At 37.2% G+C, this 26,344-nt stretch overlaps 1 protein-coding gene across 4 annotated transcripts in view; it reads left to right on the forward strand.

Moving 5' to 3' along the window:
* The window catches only part of JPH1 (junctophilin 1), an 84,226-nt gene extending 60,959 nt beyond the window's left edge, over positions 1 to 23,267 (forward strand). The window contains exons 4-6 of one of the 4 annotated variants that reach the window (XM_037380980.1): positions 11,871 to 12,532; positions 20,635 to 20,730; positions 20,837 to 23,267. In XM_037380980.1, coding sequence (XP_037236877.1) covers positions 11,871 to 12,532; positions 20,635 to 20,715 — 743 coding nt within the window. In that variant the 3' untranslated portion in view covers positions 20,716 to 20,730; positions 20,837 to 23,267. Of the gene's footprint in view, positions 1 to 11,870; positions 12,533 to 20,634 lie in introns of all 4 variants that reach the window. The other 3 variants (XM_037380981.1, XM_037380982.1, XM_037380979.1) reach the window with 3 other exon arrangements.
* The last annotated feature ends 3,077 nt before the right edge of the window (positions 23,268 to 26,344 follow it).

Here is a 26,344-nt window from a genome sequence, read left to right on the forward strand (position 1 = left end):
TTAATATTGCAAATTTAGAATTTAGAAATGAAAACTTAGAGCACGGAGGTGAAGGGAAGAAATGACACCGTGTGAGGTCAGAATGGTAAGTGGCATGATGGCTGGGATTTCTTTTAAAATACAAAAGATCAAGAATATGTTGGGAAGGAAGCCAGAATAAGATGGAAGACTAAGCATATCACATGCCCTAGTTTTACCAGAATTAAATTGATGTATTTCTGTAGTTCTGTTATTTGCAGTGCAAAAGTCAGTTCTGTTAGCCCACTTCAGATTCTTAAGATTCTTGAGTCCATTGCTAGATAAATTAATTTTGGTGGAAGTGCAGTACAGCTTAATGAATACTGTTTCTGAATATTGAAAAATACTGGATTAACCCTCTGCCCTCCAAGAAAATTCATAAAACCATGTATTTTAAAAGCAGTAAATTCGGGGTCTCTTCATTTTATTCCTGCTTTTGCATCTTTCAAGTTCATAATTTCAAGTGTATTTTCTATAAACACAGGGGGATAAAGGAAACTTCTAAAAAAAATGAAATCTAATGTTATTATATAATGATGAATCCCTTTGAAATATGTAGAGTTTAAGTAAAGGCTGTAATGCATATCTAAATTTGTGACTAGAATCAGTGGAGTCTAAAACTGTTTAGTTATTTCCATGTTACTTTTCCTATCTAAATCATTCAAATGTAATTCCAGTTGTCTGGCGACATGCATGTATTTCATGTCTTCCTGGTATTGAGCCTTATTGGCACATATTCCACAGGCATAAGGAGTGCTGACATCTAGGATCCAAGCCCTGGGCGTATATGCTAGGCTCTGCTTTTTTCTTTAGTGGAAGTGTGGAAGGATATTCAGAGAAAAATGGTGCAGGCACTGTTTCTTTGTCAAATAAGGATTTTAAAAGAGCCAAAGTTATAAGAGCTTCAGCAAAAATTTCACCTGGTTATTAAATTTACTGAAGAGCAATACCATTGTATCAAAAAGCATCTGACAGCTATGAATTATATTTTTCTCCTCCTAAAATCTCTGAATCATATTATTTTGTGGTTATTTCAAGTTGCTTTTAATCTGAAGCTGACTGATCCATATCAGCAGAACAACTACTATGATTTCAGTGATTTCTAATATATATGTTAACCTACATATGGACAGATGGACCAGGAGCTTGAGGGTTGGTTTGTGAAAGAACATTTGTTTAAAATTGTTCTCAATATATGATATCAAATTCTACAAAGACAATCAAATGCAAGGAAGAAAATCCTGCTACTTCCTCCATGTTTTTGGCCCAAGAGGCAATGTATCTGATACAACTTTTACAGTCTATTAATGGAGTCTCACTGGGAACTGTTAAAACTTCTGAAGTGGAATAAAAAGGCAAACCTAAGACTGCTTTGCAAAAGAAGAGTATATACTAAGAGAACAGTAAGTATTGAGCCATAAGTATTTTAACGTACAGCATGGCTGTGAAATTAGTTTCAGTTTTGATCCTGATATTCATCAAATATATTGTATTTTCCTGTTTAGCTAAAAGACAAAACACGAGGGTTACTAATCTGTAAAGTTTTCAGGAGACTCAAATGTGTTTAGATATGTTTCCTGTCTGATTGCAACAGGAATACTGGAGGTTGTTGATGGGAAAAAAAATAATAAATTAAGTGCAAAATGGCAGGGAGAGAGAAGCCTGATAAAGTTACAAGGAAATTAGTAATCAGTTCATTGGAGTCTTCGCTAATGATTGTCCAAATACCATGGGTGATACTGGTAGTCATGGTGCATAGTTGTATAATAAGGTGAACAGCATATTATTTAAATCAGCAGGTAATAGTGAAGTGGTATGTTGCAAACAGAAGCTGGAACAGAGAAAAACTGTAAGGAATGATAGGACATGGCCTCAAGTTGCACCAGGGGAGGTTTATATTGGAGATTAGGAAAGATTTGTTCACTAAAGGGGCTGTCAAGCACTGGAACAAGCTGCCCAGGGAAGTGGTTGAGTCACCATCCTTGGATGTGGCACTTAGGGACATAGTTTAGTGGTGGACTTGGCAATGCTGGGTTAGTGGTTGGGCTTGATGATCTTGAGGGTCTTTTCCAACCTAAATGATTCTATGATTCTATGAAAAACTAAGTTCTCAGTTAACATTCCACATACAGCTGAAAGTAGGTGCTACCATTTACAGCAGTGATCACTCACCAAATGCAAGCCAGTTCACAGAACTGTCAGACCTAGTATTTAAACTGAAGATAGTGACTTGCTCCTCAAAGTGCCTTAAGAAGTCCTTAAGGACTGACAGCCAGCCAGTTGGAGATGAGATGTGAGCCCGCTCCTGTTGAGGTCAGCTGCCAGTCTCCCATGGAGCAGGGTGAGAGCCATGCACTTGAAATGTGATATGTCAGGAGAAGCAGCTAATACTCTTCCAGGCTGTATATACAGAAGCACGTCATGGAGAAGAAGGGTAATGGTCCCTTCTCTGCATGATTTCAGTGACACTGAATCTGAAATATTGTGTATTACTTTGGGCATCGTCATATTAAAAAGATATGGACATACTGGGAGAAATGTAAAGAAGTGTGGATGCTACTGAGTAAAGGCAGCTACTATACGACATTAAAAGTCTCTTTATATATATAAAAAATGCATCTTTTCAGACAGTATTCAGTTTTGATGAGAACAGAGTTATAGCCTTTCACTTCTGCCCATCATTTATGATAGATATAAAGGAGCTTAAAGAACGCTACTGCTGCAGTTAACATTTGCTAAATGTTCCAGTGGATTTTTTTCTAGTTTTCAGAAAAATGTTCCCTTGATCAGATGTTCATGTACCGTTCTTGATAACAGCAGTAAAACATACACTGACACCAGGTTCAGTCTTCCTCATGCCCTGGTGCAGCTCAGCTGAAGCAATGTAGGCTCTAGATTTTCTGTGAAAAAGCTAAAAACTTACCTTCTCAGTTATCTCATATTAAGCAGTATGCAGGCTCAGAAGCATTCAGGTAGATTATTGTACGTGTGTTATTTAGCTGGGAACATTCACATGAAATACAATGTGTGTATATTATCTAGCCTGGAAAAATTAAGCCTGTCCTAAATATAGAAGCCATATGCAACACCATATAATCTTGTCAAATAATTTTTGAAGATCTGTCAGTATTCATCAACAGAGTTAGGGTAAGTAAAGCAAGCTATAATTAAGATTCCTGGTCATGAGCAATTTCTGTGTCCATAAGCTGATGTCCCATGTAAATGAGGTGTTAGAGCTGCCCAGCACTCATAGTGCTGTCAGGTAGGATAAATCCGTTATATTTGTATGATGGGTACTGAATCCAAAAGTATAAAGGCCTACGCACTGTAATATGCTATGTAGATACAATTATGAATTGTGCCCTGTTTTGCAAATGTTCACAGTTACTTCAGTTACCTACTAAAGCAATCACAGAAATGGAGCAGATTGGATTTACAGTCAGAATAAATACATTGTTCTTACTTGGTGCTGACTGCAGGCAGTTTTTGAATTCATTAGTCTATTCTTTCCTGCCTTCAGATCTTTCAGTGTGTGTATTTCTATTCTATAATGATGCATTTAGAAACCTTTGAGGAAGAAAAATCTTACTTATAGGGATTCTTTTATCCTTAATTATGTTTCAATTATTCATTGGAGGATACAGAAATGCAAAATACAACAATACTGTTTATGTCTTATATTCAGGTATGTTAATGGTGGGATGACTGAAATTAATTTCAGATTTGGAGGAACTGACAGGAAGGGAAAGAAGAGATAGTCTAGGTTTTGTACAGATAGGAATTGCATTAACATCTATGTTTTGTCATCCTACTGCTAGACTCATGAGTTTGTGGTGTTGCATATGATTTGAATTGTTTGGTGGAAGTCCATTTTGTTTGTTTTTTACCATTGCTGTTGCTAGCAACTCAAGTCAGTGTGCTGGAGCAGATGTTTTGATATTTTCAAGAAACATTGTGAGATAACAGTGCCATATACTTTTAAACAAGTACCTGTGTGAAATGCAGAGACACTGGCAGTAGTCAGTTCACAGGCCACACTAATAGTTCTCTTGTGCTGTGTAAACATTACAGCAGAGTGGACACAGAGACATAACAACTAGCCTTGGGTTTGGCAAAGTGTATGCGTGTCTCTATGTGTAGCTAGTAAATAAGTAAATTGGCACTCTTGATCTTTGTCTAGTCCATGACAGGAAGAATTTAATGGTTTTGAGAAGGCCCGATCATTTTCATTGATGTCAAAACCAGGAAAATAAAGCACTGACAGATATTTTAAACATGGTAGATAGGTATTCTAAGAATATGTATGTTTGGTTTTGGAGTTCTTCTGCACGAGACACGTAATAAGCAATTCCTACCACTGATTTCTTATTGTAGGTGCTTATCTTTACTTAGCCAGAAGGGAAGGTTGCATTTAAGGCTGCATTAAAGCCTGCTTGTATTCAGTGATGCTACCTTTTAAAGGTAGAGTATTTGTGTATTCTAACTTTTACATTGCTGAATGATGATGTGGCATTGTCAGGTTGTGGCAATAGTATAGTATCACATTATGTGCTTGCTATCTTTGTGTTATATTTTTAGGTCATGTCAGTAGTACATGGTTTGAAGGACAGCAGGCTGCCAGATCAAATCACAACAGTTCATAAAATAAATACATGTAGACATCACTCTCCATGACGTTCATGTATCTAGTAAGTAACTGTTGGCACATGCTAGTTTCAGTGTTGCCTTCAGTGCAGTAGGAGAAAGGATACTAGGAGTACTGCTTAAGGAAGCAGCAATGCTAACAACAGAGTGAGAAGCCCTAGAAGTGTAAGCTGGAGAAAATTTCAGCAAACGGAAGGTATTTTCATGGCTGGAGGAGGAGGAAATGAGGAGCTGGGACTAAGAGTGAATTAAGAAAGATTATAAAGCATTCCAAACAGTAAACACTGTATTTTAGAGTATTTTCAGATCACGCAAAACATGCGCTCTTGTGCATGGTTTCATTGTAGTTTGCTTTCCTAGGCAGCCGTGGTTCTTCCATGCTGGTGGTATTAAGTCCAGGGGAAAAAAGAAAGTATTGTAGAGCAGCCAAATGGAATTTAAAAATTAATCCAGGCAGGTTTGGGGCGGGGGTGGTGGGTGGGGTGGTGGTGGGGGGTGGCGTTATTTGCCCCTTGCTAGGGAAGCTGCTTACTGGCATTTAAAATGTTGATCATACCGCATCAAAATGCAGGTGCTATCAGAGGCTAAAAGTTAAAGCAGGCATCCAGACTTAGATTTCTTTTACATCTCACCAGATAGTGTCAACAATCCCTTCCATTTCAGTTCTTCATTCTCTTTTGTGACATGCTTTATTTTTAAACTTTAGCACATGTGTGATTTTATTCTCTAAAGCATTCTTAAGTACAGTTAAGGAGAGCCATTATTCCAGCTGGCATAACCAACTTTAGATGCAGCCAAAACAGGGCAACAGGGCCTACATATGTCATTTTGAATTAAGGAATTATTAAATAACATATGTATGCATCACTAGGAGTAAGGCATTTCTTTCTAGGGAAATCCCACCTCCAATTTGGCAATCAAGTCAGGTGCCCTTTTACTGTCTGGGGGCCAGAAATCTTACATACCTTGCTGCACGTTGACCCAACCATGAAGCAGCTAGACTGTTCCATGTTCTAGTGCTGGGGCACTGTATCCAGCAGAAGAGTGCTGCAGATATCTGGGGTGATAAGCTCCTAAACTACCACCAGGAAGCTTTTCTTTACCAAGAGGGTGTTCAAACACTGGAACAGGCTTCCTAGGGAGGTGGTCGATGCCCCAAGCCTGTCGGTGTTTAAAAGGCATTTGGACAATGCCCTTAATAACATGGTTTAACTTTTGCTCAGCCCTGAAGTGGTCAGGCAGTTGGACTACATGATCATTATATGTCCTTTCCGACTGAAATATTCTGTTTGATTCAATTCAATTTGATTTGATTTGATTCAGTTCATATCTCAGTTAAGCAGAAGTGATATCTCAGAGCCCCGTGCCTCTTTATGCACCTTTCCTTTTATCCATCAAATTCTCTATGGCTGTAATCCTTATCACTTAATTTCCAGCCCTATTCAGTCCCAGTTCAGTCTGCCAAGATGGCAGACAGGGCTGCCAAGCATTACTAAAACCATAACCTTATCTCTGCTCCACTGAGTTCATCAGCACATTCTGCACATGGCATTGCACAGCACTCCATCCTTTTGGCCTGAATTCAAGCCAGCAGCCTAGCAGTTAAAAGCCTTTTTTTTCCCTGTTATCAGTATAACCTTCAGACAAATAAGAATAAGACAGAGGATGTACTAATGACATTAATTATGGTTCTCACACACACATCTCCATAATGAAGTCATAATAATAAACCCTATCTTTCTAAAATTTTGTGAATATAGTTATTTGCACTTTTGTAATGACTCATCAAATCACTTCTTTTAGCAGACTGATAAATGATTATTTTTATTTTCTTCACCTACAGTTACCATCCTGAATGCTGAAGGATTAATATAAAATAGATGTCCTATCCTGAAAAATCCTAATATAAAAGCATTTCAGATGCTTGCAGGAAAAAAAAAAAACCCTGTATTAATTGATCCTCTAATAGGTCACCAGGCTTTCCAAGTTTTATTAATGTTCATCAGAGTAGCAAATAAATCTTATTATAAGAGCGTATATATTGTTGCCAACAGTGATACATTAGAAAACCATCAATCGCATCAGAAAATAACAAACCAGTTGGTTTTCACCACCTTATTTCTCAAACAGTATATAGCAACCTGTAGTACCAACAGCAATCTATATATTTTCCTTTTAAGAGGAAGGAGAATCCTCACCTCTTGTGCAGCCGCCAAGCAGTTTACAACTGGGAGTACTGATCCACCATGGGGACCAGAGACACCCAGGTGACAAGGCTGCTAGTCCTGTAGGCTGTACTTACCTATAGGGTCTTACAGGACCTTACATACTTCATTCACATATGAGTCCGGGGCTGCAGGGACAGGCATCTTCTGTCATGATATGGTCAGAGGCTCTCATCTGTATTGCACAGTGTCTTGAGCTTGGCTCAGAGAAACCTGCTCTCCCAAAACTTTTTTTCTTTTCCTAGCGAGTGGAGTTTCTAGTGGAATTTCTACAATATGCCCTCTAAGAAGGAATGCATCTTGCACTGTGAAAATGTTTCCTGTGGAAATTGTTTGTTGATATCAATGGAATTCTCTGTCTTAAACAATTTCGGTTCAGGGAAAAGCTTTTAAACCTGAGTGCCCACTGCATACTTTCTTTTTGCATGTGGATTGAATAAGATGTTACAACATGTCCAAGGTCATACAGGAGTACATGGAAATTTGCAAAACAATAGAATGCAGTGGATTAACTTAAAGAAAACAGTGCTATACAGAACTAAAATGTACTAGAATATAGTATATTTCAGTTTACATAGTACTGTTTTTAATTCAAAATTCTAATATATTTTATTTTTATAAATTACTTACTACTCTGTTACTTAATAATATTAGAAAACTACAGAAAGTTCTTGTATTACTTGAAAATGCATTGTCCTGCAGTCCTGCTACAGAACATCAGAATGTTTTATTTGGTTTATGTGTTACTACAGAATTCCTTTTGCCAGTTAAAAGAAGTATTAACTTATTAGGTTTGACAATATAGAAATCGTTATACTAAAATGAGGCAGAAGCTCATTTCGTTATGGAAATAAGATTTACGGCAGGTTACTCAGTTACACGTATTGACTATGGAATTCAGAATCACTTCTTGAAGGATCACCAGCCCTACTTTAAGGAATCTTAGAGCCTTTGGTACTTTGAGCTCATCATCATTCATTTGCACCCTTTTCCCATATCCTCATCTTTTCTCTTTTGCAAAGGGGCTGGAATACATGAAATTGGCTGGGTTGAATAGGCAGGGCTATGACCTGAAGCTCACATATATATAAATATATATATATATGCCTTTTTCCTCACTATCCTAGGTGCGTTCTGCAATCCCTATGAAGCTTTAGATTTCATCCTGAGCTGATAATGCACAAGGTCTCTGCTTATCCTTCTTGGGAAACACTGGCTGCATTTACAGTGTCCTGCAAAATGACATTTTCAGATGCTGCTTGAGCCACAATCATGAAACAGCCCTGTGCTGCCAATACATATACCTCACCAGGCCATGGGGGAAAGCATGCGGCTGTCACCTCTCTAAAAATGCTGTGGCAGAACCAGGGCACCCTTCTCTTCTCATTTACAGGGCTGGCCATGCTGTCACATCACTTACTGGAGCCCTTCCAGGAGGAAAGACATATTACACAAGAAATCCACAAGAAATTCTAGATTTAGAACAACTGTGAGTGTGTCTGCAACCAAACGAGAGCTTCCCTGACCCCACAGCCATCAATGAAGTGCTGTTCAAGCAGACCAGCAGGCAGTATGAGACTATGTGCATACATTGCACACATCCACACAGTCCTTTGGCTTTCAGAAGCTATTCCCTCCAAATACTGGCTAACACACTTCAGTGATATCATCCAGCTGCTGGCATCACAACAGCTGTGTGAGCCAAAACCACCCCATGGCTGACCTTCAGCCAGAAAAGATGCATCAGTTTTGAACCAACAGTAACAGCATGTCACTGTAAGAAAACACCCAGGTTCATCCACCAAGAAAGCTTATATTTACTTAGTTAGAAAACATTTCTTGGTTCTGCTTTCCAGACCAGGTTCGCCTTAGGAATTAAGAAATATCATGTCTAGGAATATATCTTTTGGTTGCTTGAACTGCAAACTGAAGAACAGAACTCTGTGTTTATGTCTTAGGCAGATAATCCCACCTTACATTCTTCCCACCCTCAAATCCTGTTCTCTTCCTCGTTAAGATCAGGCAGCTGAGAAGGCTTGTAGGTTTGCATGTTAGTGACTCTCTCTCTTTCCCAATTCCCTTGGCCCTGGTCCTTTAAACTCGTGCTGTAGAGTGCTCTTATACTGAAGAAAAAGGACTCTCTTGACTATGTCTGTAGTGTTAGATAATGCCTTTAATGAAGGGGACAAGGTAAGTCTTGTCAAGTATTCTTAGTCCTCAAAAGGGAGCAGGAACTCTGTTACTGCTGCTTGGAGTCAGTGCTTCAGGCAGGTGCATCATGTGATTGTACTGAATACAGCGAACAGACGTAAAAGAAGTCCTTGGACAATCTCCAAAGCTAACTTCAGCATACAGCCAAGAATTTCAGTGTTGGAAAAACCTGCCTGGCAAGATAGGAGGCAAGGGATGTATCTCTAACAGTCATATGTGATGTACTGGGGGGCAGGAAGGAGGGCTGCTGTGTTATGTTAAGGCAATTGCTGAATGTCTGGTCAGACACCCTCAGGTGCTACTTGGATGCAGATGGCTACAGCTTTCTCCAGTGTGGCTGCGTTTCACTTAGCATCAGATATTGCCAAATATCCAGTAGGAAGACATCACTGCTGGCCTATTGGCACAACTTCTTTGCGAAACTCCAGTTAAAGATGCTATTCTTGTTTTGGTTTAGGTTTTTTTTGTTTTCACTCTATCAGTCTCTTGTGGACACCTGGGCAGCTGAGACCTGGCTCCCTTCTTGTTTCAGAAATTCCAGCACAGTTTGGAGGTCTCAGGAGGAGAGAGAGTCCCTCTGGCCAGCCTTGGGAGGCTTTTAGTTGATCATAGGAAACAGTGGAGAGGGGTGACATTACTGAGACCCAGATGTGTTCTTCATGGAAGTGCCTTCAGTCTATCAAATGCTGTCAGATATTAGTAAAAGTAAATATCTTTACATATATTGGGTAGTGGAAAGCTGTCACAGGAGATGAATTTTCTAGATAGGTTAGGAACAGATCAGGTGCCATTTGAGCAGCATTTTAAGGCTGAAGAGATGGTATTCCAACTGGGATACTTTCACCACAGCAGTCATTAGGAGCAAACTAATGTGAACATAGATGTGTCCATAACAAAGAGTCATTGCAATTTGACAGCTCCATGGCTTGGGCATAAAGGTTAGGCAGAGATTTTTTAGCTATCCTTTTCTCTCTACACCCCTAATTATATCCCACGTGAAAAGAGAAAACCAAAGTTTATTCATGTTAAAACCCTCGGTATTACTTTATACATCTCAGCAAAGACGGAAGGAAATCACCTTCATGATGAATTTTGTGAATGGTGATCGTAACTGTAACTTTATATATGACAACTTTTAATTTATGTTGTACTGCCTTTCCCTATTACCAAGAGGATTATAAAAAGCTGTAAGGACCAAGCATCCAGTCCTCTCCCTCTGTGCAGGCTTAACTCCTCAAAGCTTCCTCCTCAAATGTTATTTGAGAACACATCCTGGCTTGTCTACATCTAGCCTTCTTTCTCAACAGCTCCCTGTTTCCACCCCTGGTTCTCAGAGATGCCAAAACCATTGTGATTTTCCTGCTCAAAAGACATTGCATACAGAGTAATTCTTCTTCTCAGCAATGTTTACTTACCAGATGACTCAGTGACTTCCAAAAACTTCATGCTGCTCTTCCTCTCATCTTAGTCCTGTCTAGTGATGCATACACTTCTGGCATCTGTAAAAACACTGTATCAGCCTAGCACAGCTAGAGCCTCCTTTAAACTCAAAAGCAGAAAAATGTGTGCAGACGTTCTTCTCTGGGCACAGAATTTTTAAATGACATAAAACGCAGATAAGCCTCACTTAGAGAAGGCAAAAAAGTCAAAGGAAAGTAGTGGTGCTAGCAAAGATAGAAGTGGAAAAACAGTTGCAATGTATTTGGCAGAAGCCGTTGCTGAACATGCAGCAAGGTCCTTGCAGTTCTTTGTTCACAGAGCTTCCCAGCTTCTGACATCTTAGGGGACCGGATCCTGGAATCTGGAATATGGCCTCTAGGGAGAAAAACAGCAAACACTACCCACAATACAGAGATTCACAGCAATTTTGTTTCTTCAATGGACTGTTTACTCAAGTCTTAGCATTGAACTATTAAATCAGACAACCAAAACCTGGAGCAAAGCATCTCAGCCAGCTTGTCTTTATGTAAACACGTAGAAATGCACCTTGATAAGTGAGTCCTAGTAGTGAATGTGCTCATGGGTGTTTAGCTAGGAAGTGGGGGGAGAATATTCTTCATACTGGCTGCTCTCTAAGTATTTCTCTAGTGAATGTGAGAGAATTTGTCTTCCTAACTTCTAAGCAGGAATGATGTTAATGACTAGAGTGGTTAACCTCCATCTTCATATGGTAAGTGATTAGATGAGGAAGGCAAAACCAGTGTCTGAGAGTTCAAGGCGCGCACACACACACACACACACACACATATATATATGTATGTATATAAGACAAACTAACATGCACATAAAGGGGAAAAAAAATGTTTCAAGCCCTATTTCCTGTAGGTTATAAAGACAGAAGAGACATTTCATTGTGATGGTTAATTACTTTCATGTCAAACAGATCCCATGATCATGAGGGTAGCAGTTAGATAGATTAGGGTAATTAAGCAAGACATACCTCAAAAAGTGCCTCTCAGAAAAAGAAAGCATGCTAGATATGTGTCAGTCTTCAGTCCCTCAGACTTCACTCAGAGACAATTTATATCCTGTGACCCTTTGCAAAGTGACTGAACCACATTAGTAAGTAGTCCCAACAATTACCAAAAAGTACAGTAACTTCGACTGTGGAGTAATTTAGAGTAAAACATTACAGATGTCAGTGAATTTTTGGTAACACCCACCCCTGCCAGTGTTTTAGCAAGGCAGTGCTGTCTGACATCCCAATGCCAGTTTTACTGTGAAGTCTTATTTTTGTTTTAATCGTAATATTTCTATTACACTATTTTCCAGGCCCTGATTATATCAAACAAAAGTTTCAAGAAGGAGTGGAGGTGAAAGAAAAATCTGAAGAAAAAGTTCAGGAAAACCCAGCTACCCCAAAAGAGTCACCACACTTTTATCGAAAAGGTACTACACCCCCTCGAACCCCAGAAGCAAGTCCAAGGCATAGCCCTCCTCTTTCTTCTGAACCTTCTCCTTCAAAACAACTGAAAAAGCAAAGCTCCGCTTCTGGGGCAAGACTCAATCAAGACAAAAAGCTTTTAGCCACTGAGAATATAACACCCACAATTAACAAGCCTTTATATTCAAAAGCACCAATGAAAGAGGAAGTAGCTGTGAAAAACCAGCCAAAGTTTTCAGCCCATCACAATCCCATCAGCACAGAAAATGGGGAGCTACATGGTCACTACCATGGCTATTATGTAAAAATGAATCCAACAGTGCTTCCACAGGAGCTCAGGGAAGAAGATGAGTATGTCAACCCATCACCGTCGACACTTGCACGGATACCACCCTCACAGAAGCCAAGTCCTGCTAGATCTGGGGGTAAGCCAGATGCCAAAGAAAACAAACCTGACACAAAAATTAAGAAACCAGAATTTGCTGCACCAAAGAACCCTGCTAATAACGAGTCACATTCAACATTGGAAAAAGAAGTAGAAAACAGCTCGGTGAGTAGCAAGAAAACTTTTCATTATCCCTGCCCTTTTGCCTCCAAGTGCTGAGCTATGCAACCTAAAGACAGAAAAAGCTCACTTCTGTCAAATCTTCATCTGGATACAGTCTGCTAGCTAAAACCCAATACAGCAGACTGGAGGGAGAAACAAATATTCCAGTCCTTTATATTATCCTTTATGAAAACTGGGAAGGGATAGTTGATAGCCAGATACTGATGGACTTTTGAAACATTAATCCTTATTGCATCCATAAACACAAAAATGTGTTAGTGTGCGTATTAGTGTGTGTGTATGTATATATATATATATATAAAAATATATATGTATATGAGCATTTTGTGTGTATGTAGACATATACTTGCAGATATGCATATATACAGATCTATTTCCCGCCCTGCCCCTCCCTCCATCCTCAAAACAATGTTTGTTGTACTTTAGTGGATAATTGGGCAGTACTAGTTACACTCATGCTCTTCCCCAAAGGTCTACTCTTGAATACTGTTGGAGGTAGGATGCTGGCCTGTGGTCTAACCCAGTCCAGACAATCTCCCATTTTCATTTTCTTCTCTATGTTGATTGTAGGCTCTAAAACCAGGCAATTTGCATCAAAATATAAACTGTTTTAAAATACATACCTCTAACAATACTTGTGTTTTACAGTGTGGTGAAAAATTTTACTTTCTTTTTCATCAAGAAATGGAGGAGTTTTAAAACTATACATTCAAATCAGTATGAATTGAATCTCATTATTATTTAGAAATAATAGAACTATCAATGGTTATGCAGTAAAGGAGAGATGACTACTAGCATTTCTATATCAAGTTATGAGAAAAAGCCAGGTTATTGAATTCAGAATCCCTGATGATGGCAAAACTATTTCTAGGCCAAGAGAAATTCAGGAAAATAATAGGTTTAGATCCTAAAGTTAAGCTTTAGCAAATTAAGAGGTCCAGATAATTGTCATAATGTTTCTTTTTTATAAGCATTGTTTCTTGAATCATTTTCGGTACTCCAGTAGAAAAAAAACAGTGTGTCATTATTGATGGGATAAACATAATGATCCATTTAATGAGCTCCAGACAGCCTAGCACTGATCTCAGGCAAAGCAGTTGAATAATTGACACATAACTTCATTAATAAAGAATTTAAAAATAAAAAGTTGTAAGAATTTCCAACCAATGTGCAGTGTAAAAGATCTTGTCAAACAAGTTTGACATCTTCAGGTGTGACAGAGGAATCATATCCTCAATCAAGAAGGTCACTTGATTTGCTGTGATACAATTATGTATTCTGACAAGAAAGCCAGAGTAATGCTAAGACTAAATGTCACATTTAAATATTTTTTTAAAAATTACTTTACAGTTCTGAAAAAGTAATTAGAAAAACATCGGTAATTTGGTATTACCCTGGTGAGGTCATTCTTGGATTAATTCCGCTGCTCTATTTTATTAACATTTTTATTAATGACATTGAAGAGGACATGAAAGTATTACCCGTGAAGTTTACAGAAGACACAGAGACCAGGAAAGTGATAAATAACAAAGACAGTTGTTCACCAATACAAGCCGATCCAAATCACCTGCTAAGAAAGATGCAAGTAGTTATACATGTGCAGCACAGCAAAATGTCAGATTATATATTGAAAGACAGTTAATAGAGCCTGGCCATGCAGGTTCGGAACTGGAAAAGGTTGGTGGATCAGGAACAAGAGATGCAGCTGAGCATAAGCATCTAGTCTGCTGCTGCTGTTCAGAGATGTTAATATAATCCTTAGATTTATCAACAGGAAAGATTAAGCAAGAGTACATGGGAGTCTGTTTTATCTGTTTTTGGCACTGGTGCAACCACTTCTGGAATAAAATACAGTGTCCATAAATCAGGGATTTAAAATGAGAAAAAACTTAACAGAAAGCCCCACAAAGTGCTGCAAGAATGATTAAAACATACCTTACAATGAAAGATTCAAGGCAAAAAAAATCTGACATGTTAAATCACTTTCTGTAAATACACATCATAAAATAATTTCCCAAGCTAACAAGCAAATGTGTAAGAAGATCCAACAACTGGACAGATTTAGATAAAAGTCTATAGTTTAATTTGCTTTTAATGATGTTAACTAAATGTAACATCAGTTTTCAAATGTTGAGTTTTTGTAGCCATCATTGAATAACTGAATAATGAGCATTCTGCCAAGATGATATCCTCTGGTTCAGCAGGAAGCTTATATTCTGTTCTCTGCAGATCAAAGTAGATGTTCACAGTGGTTTTGTAATCTGCAAATCTGTATTACAGCTGCTATTAGCCCTTTAACCTTTCAAACCTCACAGATACGACTCCTATGTAGGGTAACACAAAGCTGTCAGGCTTGTGAAGGTTGAGTGAGCATGCACAGAATTTTAGCCTGAATTGAAATGTTTTGTTCAGCTCTGGTGAAATTAAGTGGCTAGAAATAGTCCTTATTTTTCCTACATTCCATCCAGACCAAATAGTGGAGCTGAGGGCATCTTCACCGTAAGAAACCAAGTAGGGCACCTAAACAGCAGTTTATTGACCTTCTAGAATAATCAGGGTAAGGACCATGAACCTATAGCCTGTTATCAGGAAAGGTGGAAAAGTGATAAGCTATTATCACTTTGTTAGTAAATTAGCTACTGTTTGTTTACTGATATTACAGGTTATGTGGGAACTGTCCCTCTGCTTCAATTGGATCACCATAATTGCATTATTCTTATTATCAGCATTTCAATAAGGAAGGAGGGTAGAGTTTAGAATCTCATTTTTAATATAACAACATTTTAAGATACACGTAGATATATGTGTTTTATTCAAAGATGTCTTCCAAATGTGTCTATAAATTTGCCCTTATAGAATAAATTTCCTACATGCTTATTTCTTTAAAATGCTGAAATGAGTGAAAATCCTAAAACAATTAAAGCAGGAAGAAGCCTACTGGCCTAGCAGACTGAGGGAGATAGTACACAATGACTGTTAACATTGCCCGGAGGCTTTTCTTTTTCATTGTTAGTATGACCTTTCAACTTCAGAAAAACAGTAGTCTGTTCTGCAGTGTTCCTGGACTGAGCTGGGCTGGAGTTACGCAGTGCATAGTTACTGAGTGTACTTCTCTTCATCCCAAACACTTCTGAATGTTGAGAGACTTCCGAATTCTAGGGCTGCATTGGAGAATTATTTTGCTTTAGTCAGTAACTGCAATTGCTTCACAGTCATCCTGACAAACGATTTTGTGGTTTGAAAGTAAAACTGCCTTAGATCCTCCATAAAAGTTTAAAAATATATTTTTTAAGGAATATAAAGAGAAAACAACTCTCATTTTCATGAAAAGAGAAATAAGAAAACATGGATTTAGAATGCAAAAATGAATCTATTACATTTATTGAGCACTTTCACTAGATTATCTGAAAGTGCTGTATAAAATTGTGCTGTGCTTTTTTCAAGTTTCCATTTATAATGCATTAAGAACATAGATACAGAATGTAAGATTTGCAATTCTTCCTTCCATGTGTCTAAATCAAAGCCATTTCTCACATCTGAATGAAACGTAAAATTTAATTTGCACTTTAAACAACTTTATTTACAGAAAATTCTGCAGCATCTGTTTTAGTAATCAAATTCACGTTTCTTATTTTCTGTGAATCTATTATATTCTTAAGAATGTCATTGACTATCACCTGTGTAATAAGTTAGTTATAGGAACAGTAACGATTCTCAAGGTGGCCCCATTTCTGGCATGATACTTGAAAAATATCAGCGCATACTTCTTATGCCACACTTCTCATGTAACTATTGCCTGATGTTCAAAAATCAAAGTTTAAAATCATTTCAGAGCTCATAAGAAAGTCATAGTTTTATCAAGGTGAAAACATGCATAAAGCACAATGACAGCCCCTGTTCATCAGCTGCTCCAAAACAGCTGTTTGCAGGCATTTACCCTAATGAATGAGAAGTAAATCATCCTTTTTTCACTGATAATTTGGCACCTTGAAATTACCTTATTTTTACCACAGTGCGAAGTGTGCACAGACACTTGGCCACAAATGAGGACTAACTGTTGGTTCTAACTGCTCTTGCAGCCTGTAGCCCCAGTATCAGCTTGCACACTGCTATTCCACCTTGAATATGAGCTGATTTGAGATTGTTTTGGATTTGGGTAAAAAGTAGGACGGAGTTGCAAAAAATACCGTTGTGGTGTACATTCACAAATACACATTTTGTTTGCCTGGTATGTATCCATGTGTTGCCCGAGGTCAGGTACAAGCCCAGGCACAAGCGCTCTACTATATTGTCATTTTTTTCATTTTGTAGGTGAAGATTTTTAAGGCACACAGAGTGTTTATCCTGCTTTTTACCTGTAGTTAAAATCATGACATTTTGCTGAACGTTGCCCAGTGTGCTTCTACTCTGATCTCTTTGTCCACTTAACATCCAGTTAGTAAAGGATATAACTACCATAATGTTAGAAAAATAAATCAGTATTTGCCTGATCCTAAAAAAACCCTCTGAGCAAGAACTTTATGCTAAATTTAACAGGCATTCCTAATGCAGTGGGATTACAAGACTAGTCTTAGTATTTCCTGGCACTACATTTTAGGAAAATAGCCTTCTTCCTTACCAGATGAAAAATAATCATACGGTTATATTTTTAACTGTGTAAGTGTCTGACTTACTAGAAGCTGAAAGGGCAGTTTTTAAGCAGGACTGGAGTTTTTCTACCACAGCTTCTTTAGTGCACCTGTTCTAGTCACTCTTGGACTGTTCAGACTAATTTTGTCTTTTGCTATTTTAAGCCCTTGCAGGACACTAAAGTCTTAATTATGGTAGTTGTCTTAAAGCATTAAATGCTCATTTCATAGGTGTCTACAAATACAGGTAGTAGTTTATTCATAGTAACCATAAGCTCCACAAATATTGTTGGATCATTTTTAGTATATTAGGAAATTCTTCTTTGAGCTGAAAGTTGTAATTACCAGAAGAGAAAACAAAATGCACATAGCAGGCCAAAGGAGATGAGATTTACTTCTTTGTATAAGGCATAGACTCATTATCATAAACAGATAACACATTTTTCTTTGATCTTCATATAAAACCAACAACCCAGTTCTTAAGACGTCACTTTCTTCTGTCTTTGTAGATGAGATTTCTTGATGCACACCATAGCCCCTAGTTTTTTTTAGCCTAATCATGTTACTGTGGTGACATTGTTGTACCTAACCTGACTGCATGAATAGAGAAGTCCCTTCCCCCTCCATGAAGCTTAATTCCGTAAAACCATGCACTAATGATACCGAGTTGCCGTTTGAACTGCAGTCTCAACTTGCCATTCAGCCAAAAGCTCTCTTGCAGCTATCAGGATGCTGTTTCAGGATATATTTCAGGTAATGAATAGTTCCTGGCTCCTGTGAGGTCCCCATAGGTCCAAATTTTTCCTCAATAGTAGTAAATCAACTTGATTTCCATGGATTTTATTTACAAATACACAAAGCATTAGATGGCCAAATCCCAGTGAGTTTTAATGGTGTTAGGCAATGATCTCCTTCACAGTTCCTTGCAGCTCCTGGTGCACTATAACTGTAAAATCTCTGGGTGGCATCCCAAACTATAAGGGAACTATTGATCTGATTTTGATAATACAGGGAGTCCCTGTTAGAATTATAGAATCATAGAATGGGTTTGAAGGGATATTTAAAGATCATCTAGTCCACCCCCCTGCCATGGGCAGGGACATCTTTCACTAGATCAGGTTGCTCAAAGCCCCGTCCAACCTGACTTTGAACATTTCCAACGATGGGACATCCACACCTTCTCTGGGAAACCTGTTTCAGTGTCTCAGCACCGAAGAGAAAGATGTTGAATCCAAATCTTAGTGTAATCACAGTTCCTGTAGAGAGGTAATGTAACATAATCATGTATGTACTATTCTTGTCTGTCATGAGATTCATTAAATGGAAGGTTCATTCTAAGGGTGTTGACACTGACATTCCAAGACGGCAAAACTGAGAGATTCTCAAAGTAGATGTTGTGTCATGTCACGTAAAACATGTTCTATTGTTCAGAGTCTTCCAGTATAGCTTTCATGCATAAATCTCACAATTGCCAAATGCATTTGGTGGGAATCCTGATGGAAATTTTGATTTCCCTCACAGTAGAATAGTGTAGAAGTACCCAAGCTAGCACAGTTGTGACTGTGCCAGAAAGAGGAAGAGGAAATGAACCTTGAGTTATGCACTATACAGCGATGCTGCTTACAGTGCTGTGATCAGAAATGTCACCATATCTGGAGCCATGCTTTCCTTTTATGCCTCTTGTCTGTCACCAAGTGTCTCATATTCTTTGGCGCATTGTGAGTCATTTCAGTAAGAAGGAAGGAACAGGGTTCCACTTCTGTGATCCAATGGTTAAAACATACCACTGGTGAGTGGGAACTTGTTATTCAAAATCTTTTTTACTAAGGTGACCTTAAACCTAGTCTTCAATTTTCTAATGAATATTTTAGACATTCTGCCATGAAGCAAAATGTGAGTCTTGCTGACAATATCATTACCCCATGGCAACCTTTAACTAGCCTCCTAATAGTTTCAATCGTAGTTTGAACTTGAACATCTAGTTCCTCAGCATGTGAACAGATACCTCTGAAGAGGTGCAAAGGGAACTTTATGGCCCTTATGGATAGAGGTGCCGATTGCGTTTAGACTCCCCAGAGATTTAAGGAGTACTTGACATAACATATTTTGTGACTTATTTAAGAACTTGGCATTTCACATCTCGCCTGCCATCTTAACTACTATGTAAAGATGTGTTGTGGCAGAAAGTGTTTAATGAGACTGTTTCAGGATGAGAGCATGTGATATAATAATCACACAGGTACTATTGAATATCTTCCCAGTGACACTGCTGCAGCAAATTAATAATAGTAAGTTCTTACACCTTACCATTCCAGAAATTACATAGCTAATGTTAGCATTTTCATTAAGCATAATGAACTTCTGTAAGGCATGCCTCATGTGGAAAATGAAAAACTTTATATGTCATTTATAATGAAATATGTAAGTTCTTATGCAAGCCAGTGGTCCAGAGGACAGTTTTCTGCAGAGACTTTTTGGTGGGCTTTTTTGTGACTTACAGAAGTATTGTCTGAGTGAAGAGTTTTTCTGTTTCTACTTACAGTAAATGTGCAGTCTTAAAATCTAGGTGTATACAAATCTCTGTGAAATTATGTTGTAGTAAACCAAATACATTTAGAGAACAGAAGAACTGAGAATATCCAGCTGTTCAGGACGTTATTTCAAGTTGCTTTTTAGAAAGCATCCATGTTTAAAGAACTATCCAAAATTGCTGAAAATAATTAAAAACTTTGTTCTCTGGCTTCACAGAATACACTAAAATTGTGTAATGGTTAAGTTTCCTAACCAAGTTTAGGTCTAGCTAAAAAAGTAAAAAGTATTTAGACTTTTCGTTTCTTCAGTATATAGGTCTGTAAGATAAAGGGTCAGAATAAATAAAAAAAAAAGTTTAATTTTGCAAGTAAAATTATTTTAAAATCTGTAATAGAGGCATTTATAGGTATGTTAGTGCAACAGTAAGTAACTTTTTATTTCCTTTGATTATCAGAAAAAGGGTATTTTTTTGTAAAAAGCTTTGTCATGTCTGTTTTGAAATGGGTTGGAATTAGGGAAGGAATCTGCTGTAAGGATGAAGAGCAGTGGTCCAGCTTTCCTGAAGTAGTTCAAGTTCTTTGTTTTGCTTTATCTTAAGGTGATATTGTTTTTGTGTTGATGGGTTTGTTTTCATTTGTTTATGCAGTCATATTTGTGAGATGGTTTAATCTCAGTGTAATTAAGAACAGTGTAATAATATACACTCACCTGTATTTATCTAGCTTATTTTCACACAGATAATATTTAGTTCACCTGAATACCAAGGGTAATGGCTATGTTTCAGGAGCAGAGTCTGTATGTTTAATATTTAGGTAATCCTTCAGAGCAAAGTCAAAACCGGTAAAAATTCCAGACTCAGGACATGTTCGTTGCTGTACACTGTGGAAGTTTGCATTAATTCTGATATCTTCATTTTATTTTCAGGGCCCTAACTCAGTCATGATCGCCCTCGTAATGCTGTTGAATATTGGTTTAGCCATTCTTTTTGTCCATTTTCTAACTTGATTGGAATTAGGAAAGGTAAGAAAGGTCTTGTTTTCATATAAAATCACCATATCCACCCCACCTCAAATGATAAAGATTTAATTTCTTTGCATACTTTTAATGTTCCCTACTTCAATTTTAGCTATGCCTGAATGTGATTCAACATAGTTATTTAATAATGTAACTGTTTTGACCCTTCAGTGAAGTCATGACAACTAGTGGTGTTAGCCCACAGTTCTCTGCAGTTGTGTCATCAGCCTTTTAAATGGCACCTGTCAGACACAGGGAAGGAGGCTTGGAATTAGGATGGGACGCAAGAGAGATGAAACTTGGAAAATTCAGCCAGGGCCCCAGATCAGTTTCTCTGCTGATGGCTCGTGGCTTTGGGGTCCTCTGAAAGCTGAAGCAAGCAGCCATGTTGGAAAACAAACAAAATAATCTGCTGAAGCAGCCCTGCCAGTGAAGTGAGTTGGCTTCTCCATCTGTTCCAGCAGAGTGTGACTAAACTGGAAATGTACGGAGCTGCACTTTTTGTTGATGGAAGCTAACAGCTGCCTTACTATTTTACCGTCTGATGTTTTTAGTGGGGAGATGGGAAAACGACTGCCAGAGGAATGTGGTCAGAGGATTCTGTTGCTGTGGAAGTGATTCCAGCGTTCACTCCTATCTCGTTAGAAGAAATAGTTAGCAGCATCAGTCACCAGTCTTATTCCATTACCTGCTGCTTTTAACATCTCCTGCAGTGCTCTGGGAGATTGAATTTCATTTGCCTGTGCATGATTCTGTTCATTCGTTGTTTATGAAATTTGATGTATAGCCATAACATAGTGTCTAGTCCAACCTGGAGAAAGCTACCAGTTCTGCCAAGCAGCAGAAGCAAAAAATGAAATCTCTTTTTCTAATCCAGAGATAAAAATCTTAAATCAATTTTTCTAAACCTGAAGAGCCCTTTTGCTCTAAGGTTTAGTAAGAAATATACCCTGACTGCAAAATTTAAAGACGTTAGTATCTTCCTAAAAGTGTTCAAATGCTTACGCCAATAGCAAGCAAAATTTTTCATAATAAAAGAATAAGAATCTTAAGTTGATATCAGCGTATTCTAAGCAGGATCTGAAATATCAGAATAAGCCAAGAAAGGCAAGATACAGGTTTTGCATGTTGACTTTTTTTTTTTTTTTTAATTTGGTGCTGTGGTAATTGGTGATTTGAATTATTATGTTTCAACACTGAGGTATTTTGCCAGCAGTTAAAATAAAGTTTTGTCTGAGTGCACATTGATGCCAATGACAGTTAAGCTAGCTAATGCTCATAATAAATTATTGTAATTTTAAAATACTAGCTTTGTGTTGAATACATTCAGGTAAAGCGTTTAGAAACGTTAAGTGATTGTTTATCAATTTGATGCCTTCAGTGTCTTTAAAGTCCATTTATAATTTTACCTCAGCATTAAAAAAGCCTCAACATTTTTCATTTGGAAAGTTTGTCTTAAGTAGTTCCACAGCCCTTTGTTCAAATGATGTGATCATGTTTCTTTTTATGTGCCATTATACTGGAATTACTGTACCCTATATTAATCAAAAGCATGCTTGTTTACTGAAAATATGTGGTGTGGTCATTTGGCAAGTAAATATTTTAATTTAAAGCTACAAAAAGCAAAGGGCTTGTATTATGGTTTATTTTATCTTTATTAGAAAATCTTTCATACAATATAGTTTTTGAACCTGTTTGTAAACTTTCTAAGTGTTTGCATGGTTTAATGGGCAACATTCTTGCAAAGTACATTAGCTATTTTTTGATGCAGCATATTAAAGTAACGTAAGTATGGACTGAATATTGTGCAGCGAAGTAACTCCGAGCAGGGCAGTAACACCATGGTGTTTTTTACAGAAGTATGTTGAGAATCCTGTGTTTTGACCAGTGTGGATAAAGAAGAAAGCAGAAAGAGAGCAAATGAAAATAAAAATGTATATTTATTTTTTAAAAAAAGTTAAAATTGTGTTTTAAATTTAGGAAAGTAATTTCTAAATAAGAACAAAATTCTAAAAGTTATTGTGTAAGCCTTGACATAATGGACAAAATGTTCCATCCAACAGTGAAATCACCCCCTGTCTCCTTACATGGAGAGGTAATTTTGTAACTGAAGTATTTAATTCCTCTTAAATGTTTATTTAAAATACTTTATGCTCTGGAAATAATGGGTAACAAAGCTTATGAAAATGTTTATAAATTTAAGTAAGCATGTTAGTGCCATTTATAAATATGTACAATTTATAAGCTTTTTTAAAACAAAGCTCAGACAAATTGTTGGTATTTTTCTAAAATGTGCACAGCTGTATTTTACATGAAAAGCTATTTATAATTGGTTGTTATACTGTACACTACATTTTGGACAGCACAATGAAGCCTGCCAATGTACTTAATAATGTCATTTTGTCTATTTGAAGTTTCTTGCTGTCAAAGAATGAACTCTTTATCTATGAGTTTCTCTATTTATAATTCTTGACCCAAAATGTACAATGTACAGTTTTCACAACTGTATTTGCTCTAATAAAAATAAGTTGGTTATTAATGGAGTTTCAGGCTAGTTTTTTCTGTTTATGAATTACTTTGTTCACTCTCTGGAAACAATTTTTCTGAGAAATTCAATAAACGAGAAGTGAAGCAGGAAAATGGGTGAAGTCCTGCCCCTTTGAAACCATTGGAAGTTACTGTTTTCAACAAAATAATTCTGGGAAACAATTAAAAGTAAAAAAAAAAAAAAGTCAAGTTTCCTTACATGCCTTCTTTTATCTTCTGATACAGAATGTTTGTATCTTTATAAATTTAGTATCTTAAATTATATTTGCAGTACAGGGATAGTTCAATCACTCTTGTTTTAATCAGTGAATGACTGGTCCATCAACAGCTGTTCTTGTAAGTGAATCAACAACTTTTTTAGACTTCCCTCCTTCTCAAGGTCTCCATGGGTTCAAAATTAACATAAAGTTTGTGAGCCAATATTCTACACAGAGAAAATTCAGCATTACAACTGTGTTAAAGCCACCCCATTTGCTGAACTAATAAATCAGCTAAGAATTTTATTTTCTGTGATTCCAGTTTGGCTTATTAGCCAACTGTACTGAAATCCTAATGTTTAGTTGAAAAGGAGAGCAAATTTTCTTAGTAGTTCCTTTTTAACGGAAATATATCTTTAGGAATTAATTGTTACTCTCTTATTCTTTAAAATAATTCTACCAACATGAAGCTTAACTTTAAGAATTCCTATTTTCTGTGCAATAACCCACTCCCTAAAGAAAAATTTTGGCTCTTCGAGTAGAGAAAAATACATTCTCAAGAAAAATAAATAGCTGTAATGCAAGAAAATTTTAAAGTCAGTTTCACTGAGACAGCTCTTTGTCATTTTGTGATCGACATTGTATAACATGTTCAATAATAAAAGTAAAGTTGACATTAAATATTTTTTAAGTCCGATGAATGTGATAATAGTCTCAGGCATATATAAATCATAACAGCAACAAGCAAAGGATCTGCCCAGAAATGGAAGGGAAAAATGTTCTTAATCAGCTGAGAAATATGACAGCTTCCCCTGCCATGAGGGTTTGTAATTTTAAAAAAATCAACATGTGCATAGAAATACAATTTTTCTATGGTGTCTGAAAGCAGAGGGACATTCTTCCTCTGAGATGTTTTTACCAGTGGTTTATATCTGTTGTAAACTTGCTAATGGGGTTACATGGGAATGCATCTGCTATGCCTAAGGGGAAGAAAAAAACTAGAGACAGACAGTGCAACTTAGTGCTCCAAGATTTGCTCTACTGTAGCACGGAAAACTTTACCCCACTTCAATGCAAGGAAATTTTTCCCAGGCAAAGTAGCTTCTCCTGCCACAGTTGTGTGATTTCCCACAGAAGCTGTGAGCTCTCATCTTTGAATTTGAGGTCTGGTTTCTTGGGCAACTTCATTTACCTGATTAAACAATATATATAGTAGATGCAGAAGAACAGCGAGTAATGTTGCAGTGCCAAAGGCTGATGAGAACAAATCATCTTTCATCATTGCTTTTTAGCATAACCAGTCCTTTCCTCACTTAGTATGTATAGTCCTTACGTTTCCTTCCATCAGAAAAGCAATAAGGAATGCAGAGTTTTTATTTACTTTCTAAAAGGAGGGATTCGCTTTCAAAGCAGAAATTTCGTCACATATGACTACAACTTGCCTTTCAAATACAGATGTTAAAAAAATCATTAATACAACTGCTGACTTTAGAAGGAGTAAATGCCTCTTTATGAGTGATTAAAAGTTGTGAAGTAGTTATTTACATAACTTCTAATGATGTCATTACATATCTATTAAAAGCTCTGTTCAGGTACAATATTAAAAGATTCTGACAATAATGGGGATGCAATGATAAAAGTCTGCAGAAATTCACTACATATTGAGCTACAGTAACATTCCTAGTTAGTTGTTATTAATGAAACATGGTTGTGAGTTATATCTAAATGGTTTTACTCATAGTTCGTTTGAACCACTTAGGGCAGACAGTTCTACATACCATTCTTCTATGGAAATGTGATTCAGTAAACAAAGCAAATGAAGAGAAGGGAAATTAAATAAGCCTTTCAAATGAAGTAGTCTTCTCATTCTCGCGTTTAATATTCTCAGCAACAGGAAAAAATAGAAATTATGTTAAGTCTGAGCAAGAAGCTGTGTATACCAACATGCTGTAGCTGAGGCATCTACAGTATCCATCTCTTTTATTATTTTTTTTTCCTACTGGATGCAGAAACTGCAAAATAAGAGACATTGCACCTCCTACCAATGTGGGAGGTAAATATAATTTCCATACATAACATCTTTAAGAAAAAATGTCTATAACGTTACTGGTTTTTAGACTAGGTGGAAAAAATTAAAACTACATCTATCTGAAGTTTATGTTGTGACCATCACTGTAACAGCTGAACAAATCCCTCACCCCCGTAAAACCAACAGCAAAAATGAAGCTGGTAACAGAATTTGTGAATCTTTCACGTTTCTTCCTTTTGTTTGTTAGACACTAAAAAAAAAAAAAAAAAAAAAAGGCAGGGAACTGACAGCTTTTCTTAACCTGATAATCTACATTTCATCATGTAAATATGTGTTTGTTTCAGCTAAAATTTTTCACAATCACTTTGGACTGCTTACCTAGGAGAGTTTAGGTGCATACTGGGGGAATACTGAGTGCCATTTCTCCAAGAAGGAAGGTTTTGATTTTTTTTCAATGATGGAAAAGAACAGGATTTTCCTTATCATCACCCTTGAAAAGGTTTTGGTTTTATTTTTTCAGTGCTTCCACAATTTTATAGATTATCTTTTATCCTTCACTGCCCATCCCACCACACGCCCCCCCCCCCCCCCAACTCTTCTAAGCAAATTCAACTTGCTCTCCTTTTCCCCACACATAGCCATTTGCCCCCACACTTCAGTAACTCACACTTTATCTATTGGGCACGCTTGTTTAAGCAGCAGCTACTTTAGCTCTCTATGGCTATGGAACCCATCTCTCTTGCAGTTTGTCCTACACTGAATTGCATGACTCATCACAATTTTCATTTTGTCCATTTTTTTGCATACTATTGATGCTGGTTTATGCAACTGTATTCTAGTTTCAAAT

This window comes from Falco rusticolus, chromosome 3 (assembly GCF_015220075.1).
Source record: "Falco rusticolus isolate bFalRus1 chromosome 3, bFalRus1.pri, whole genome shotgun sequence".
Classification (NCBI taxonomy): Eukaryota; Metazoa; Chordata; class Aves; order Falconiformes; family Falconidae; genus Falco; species Falco rusticolus.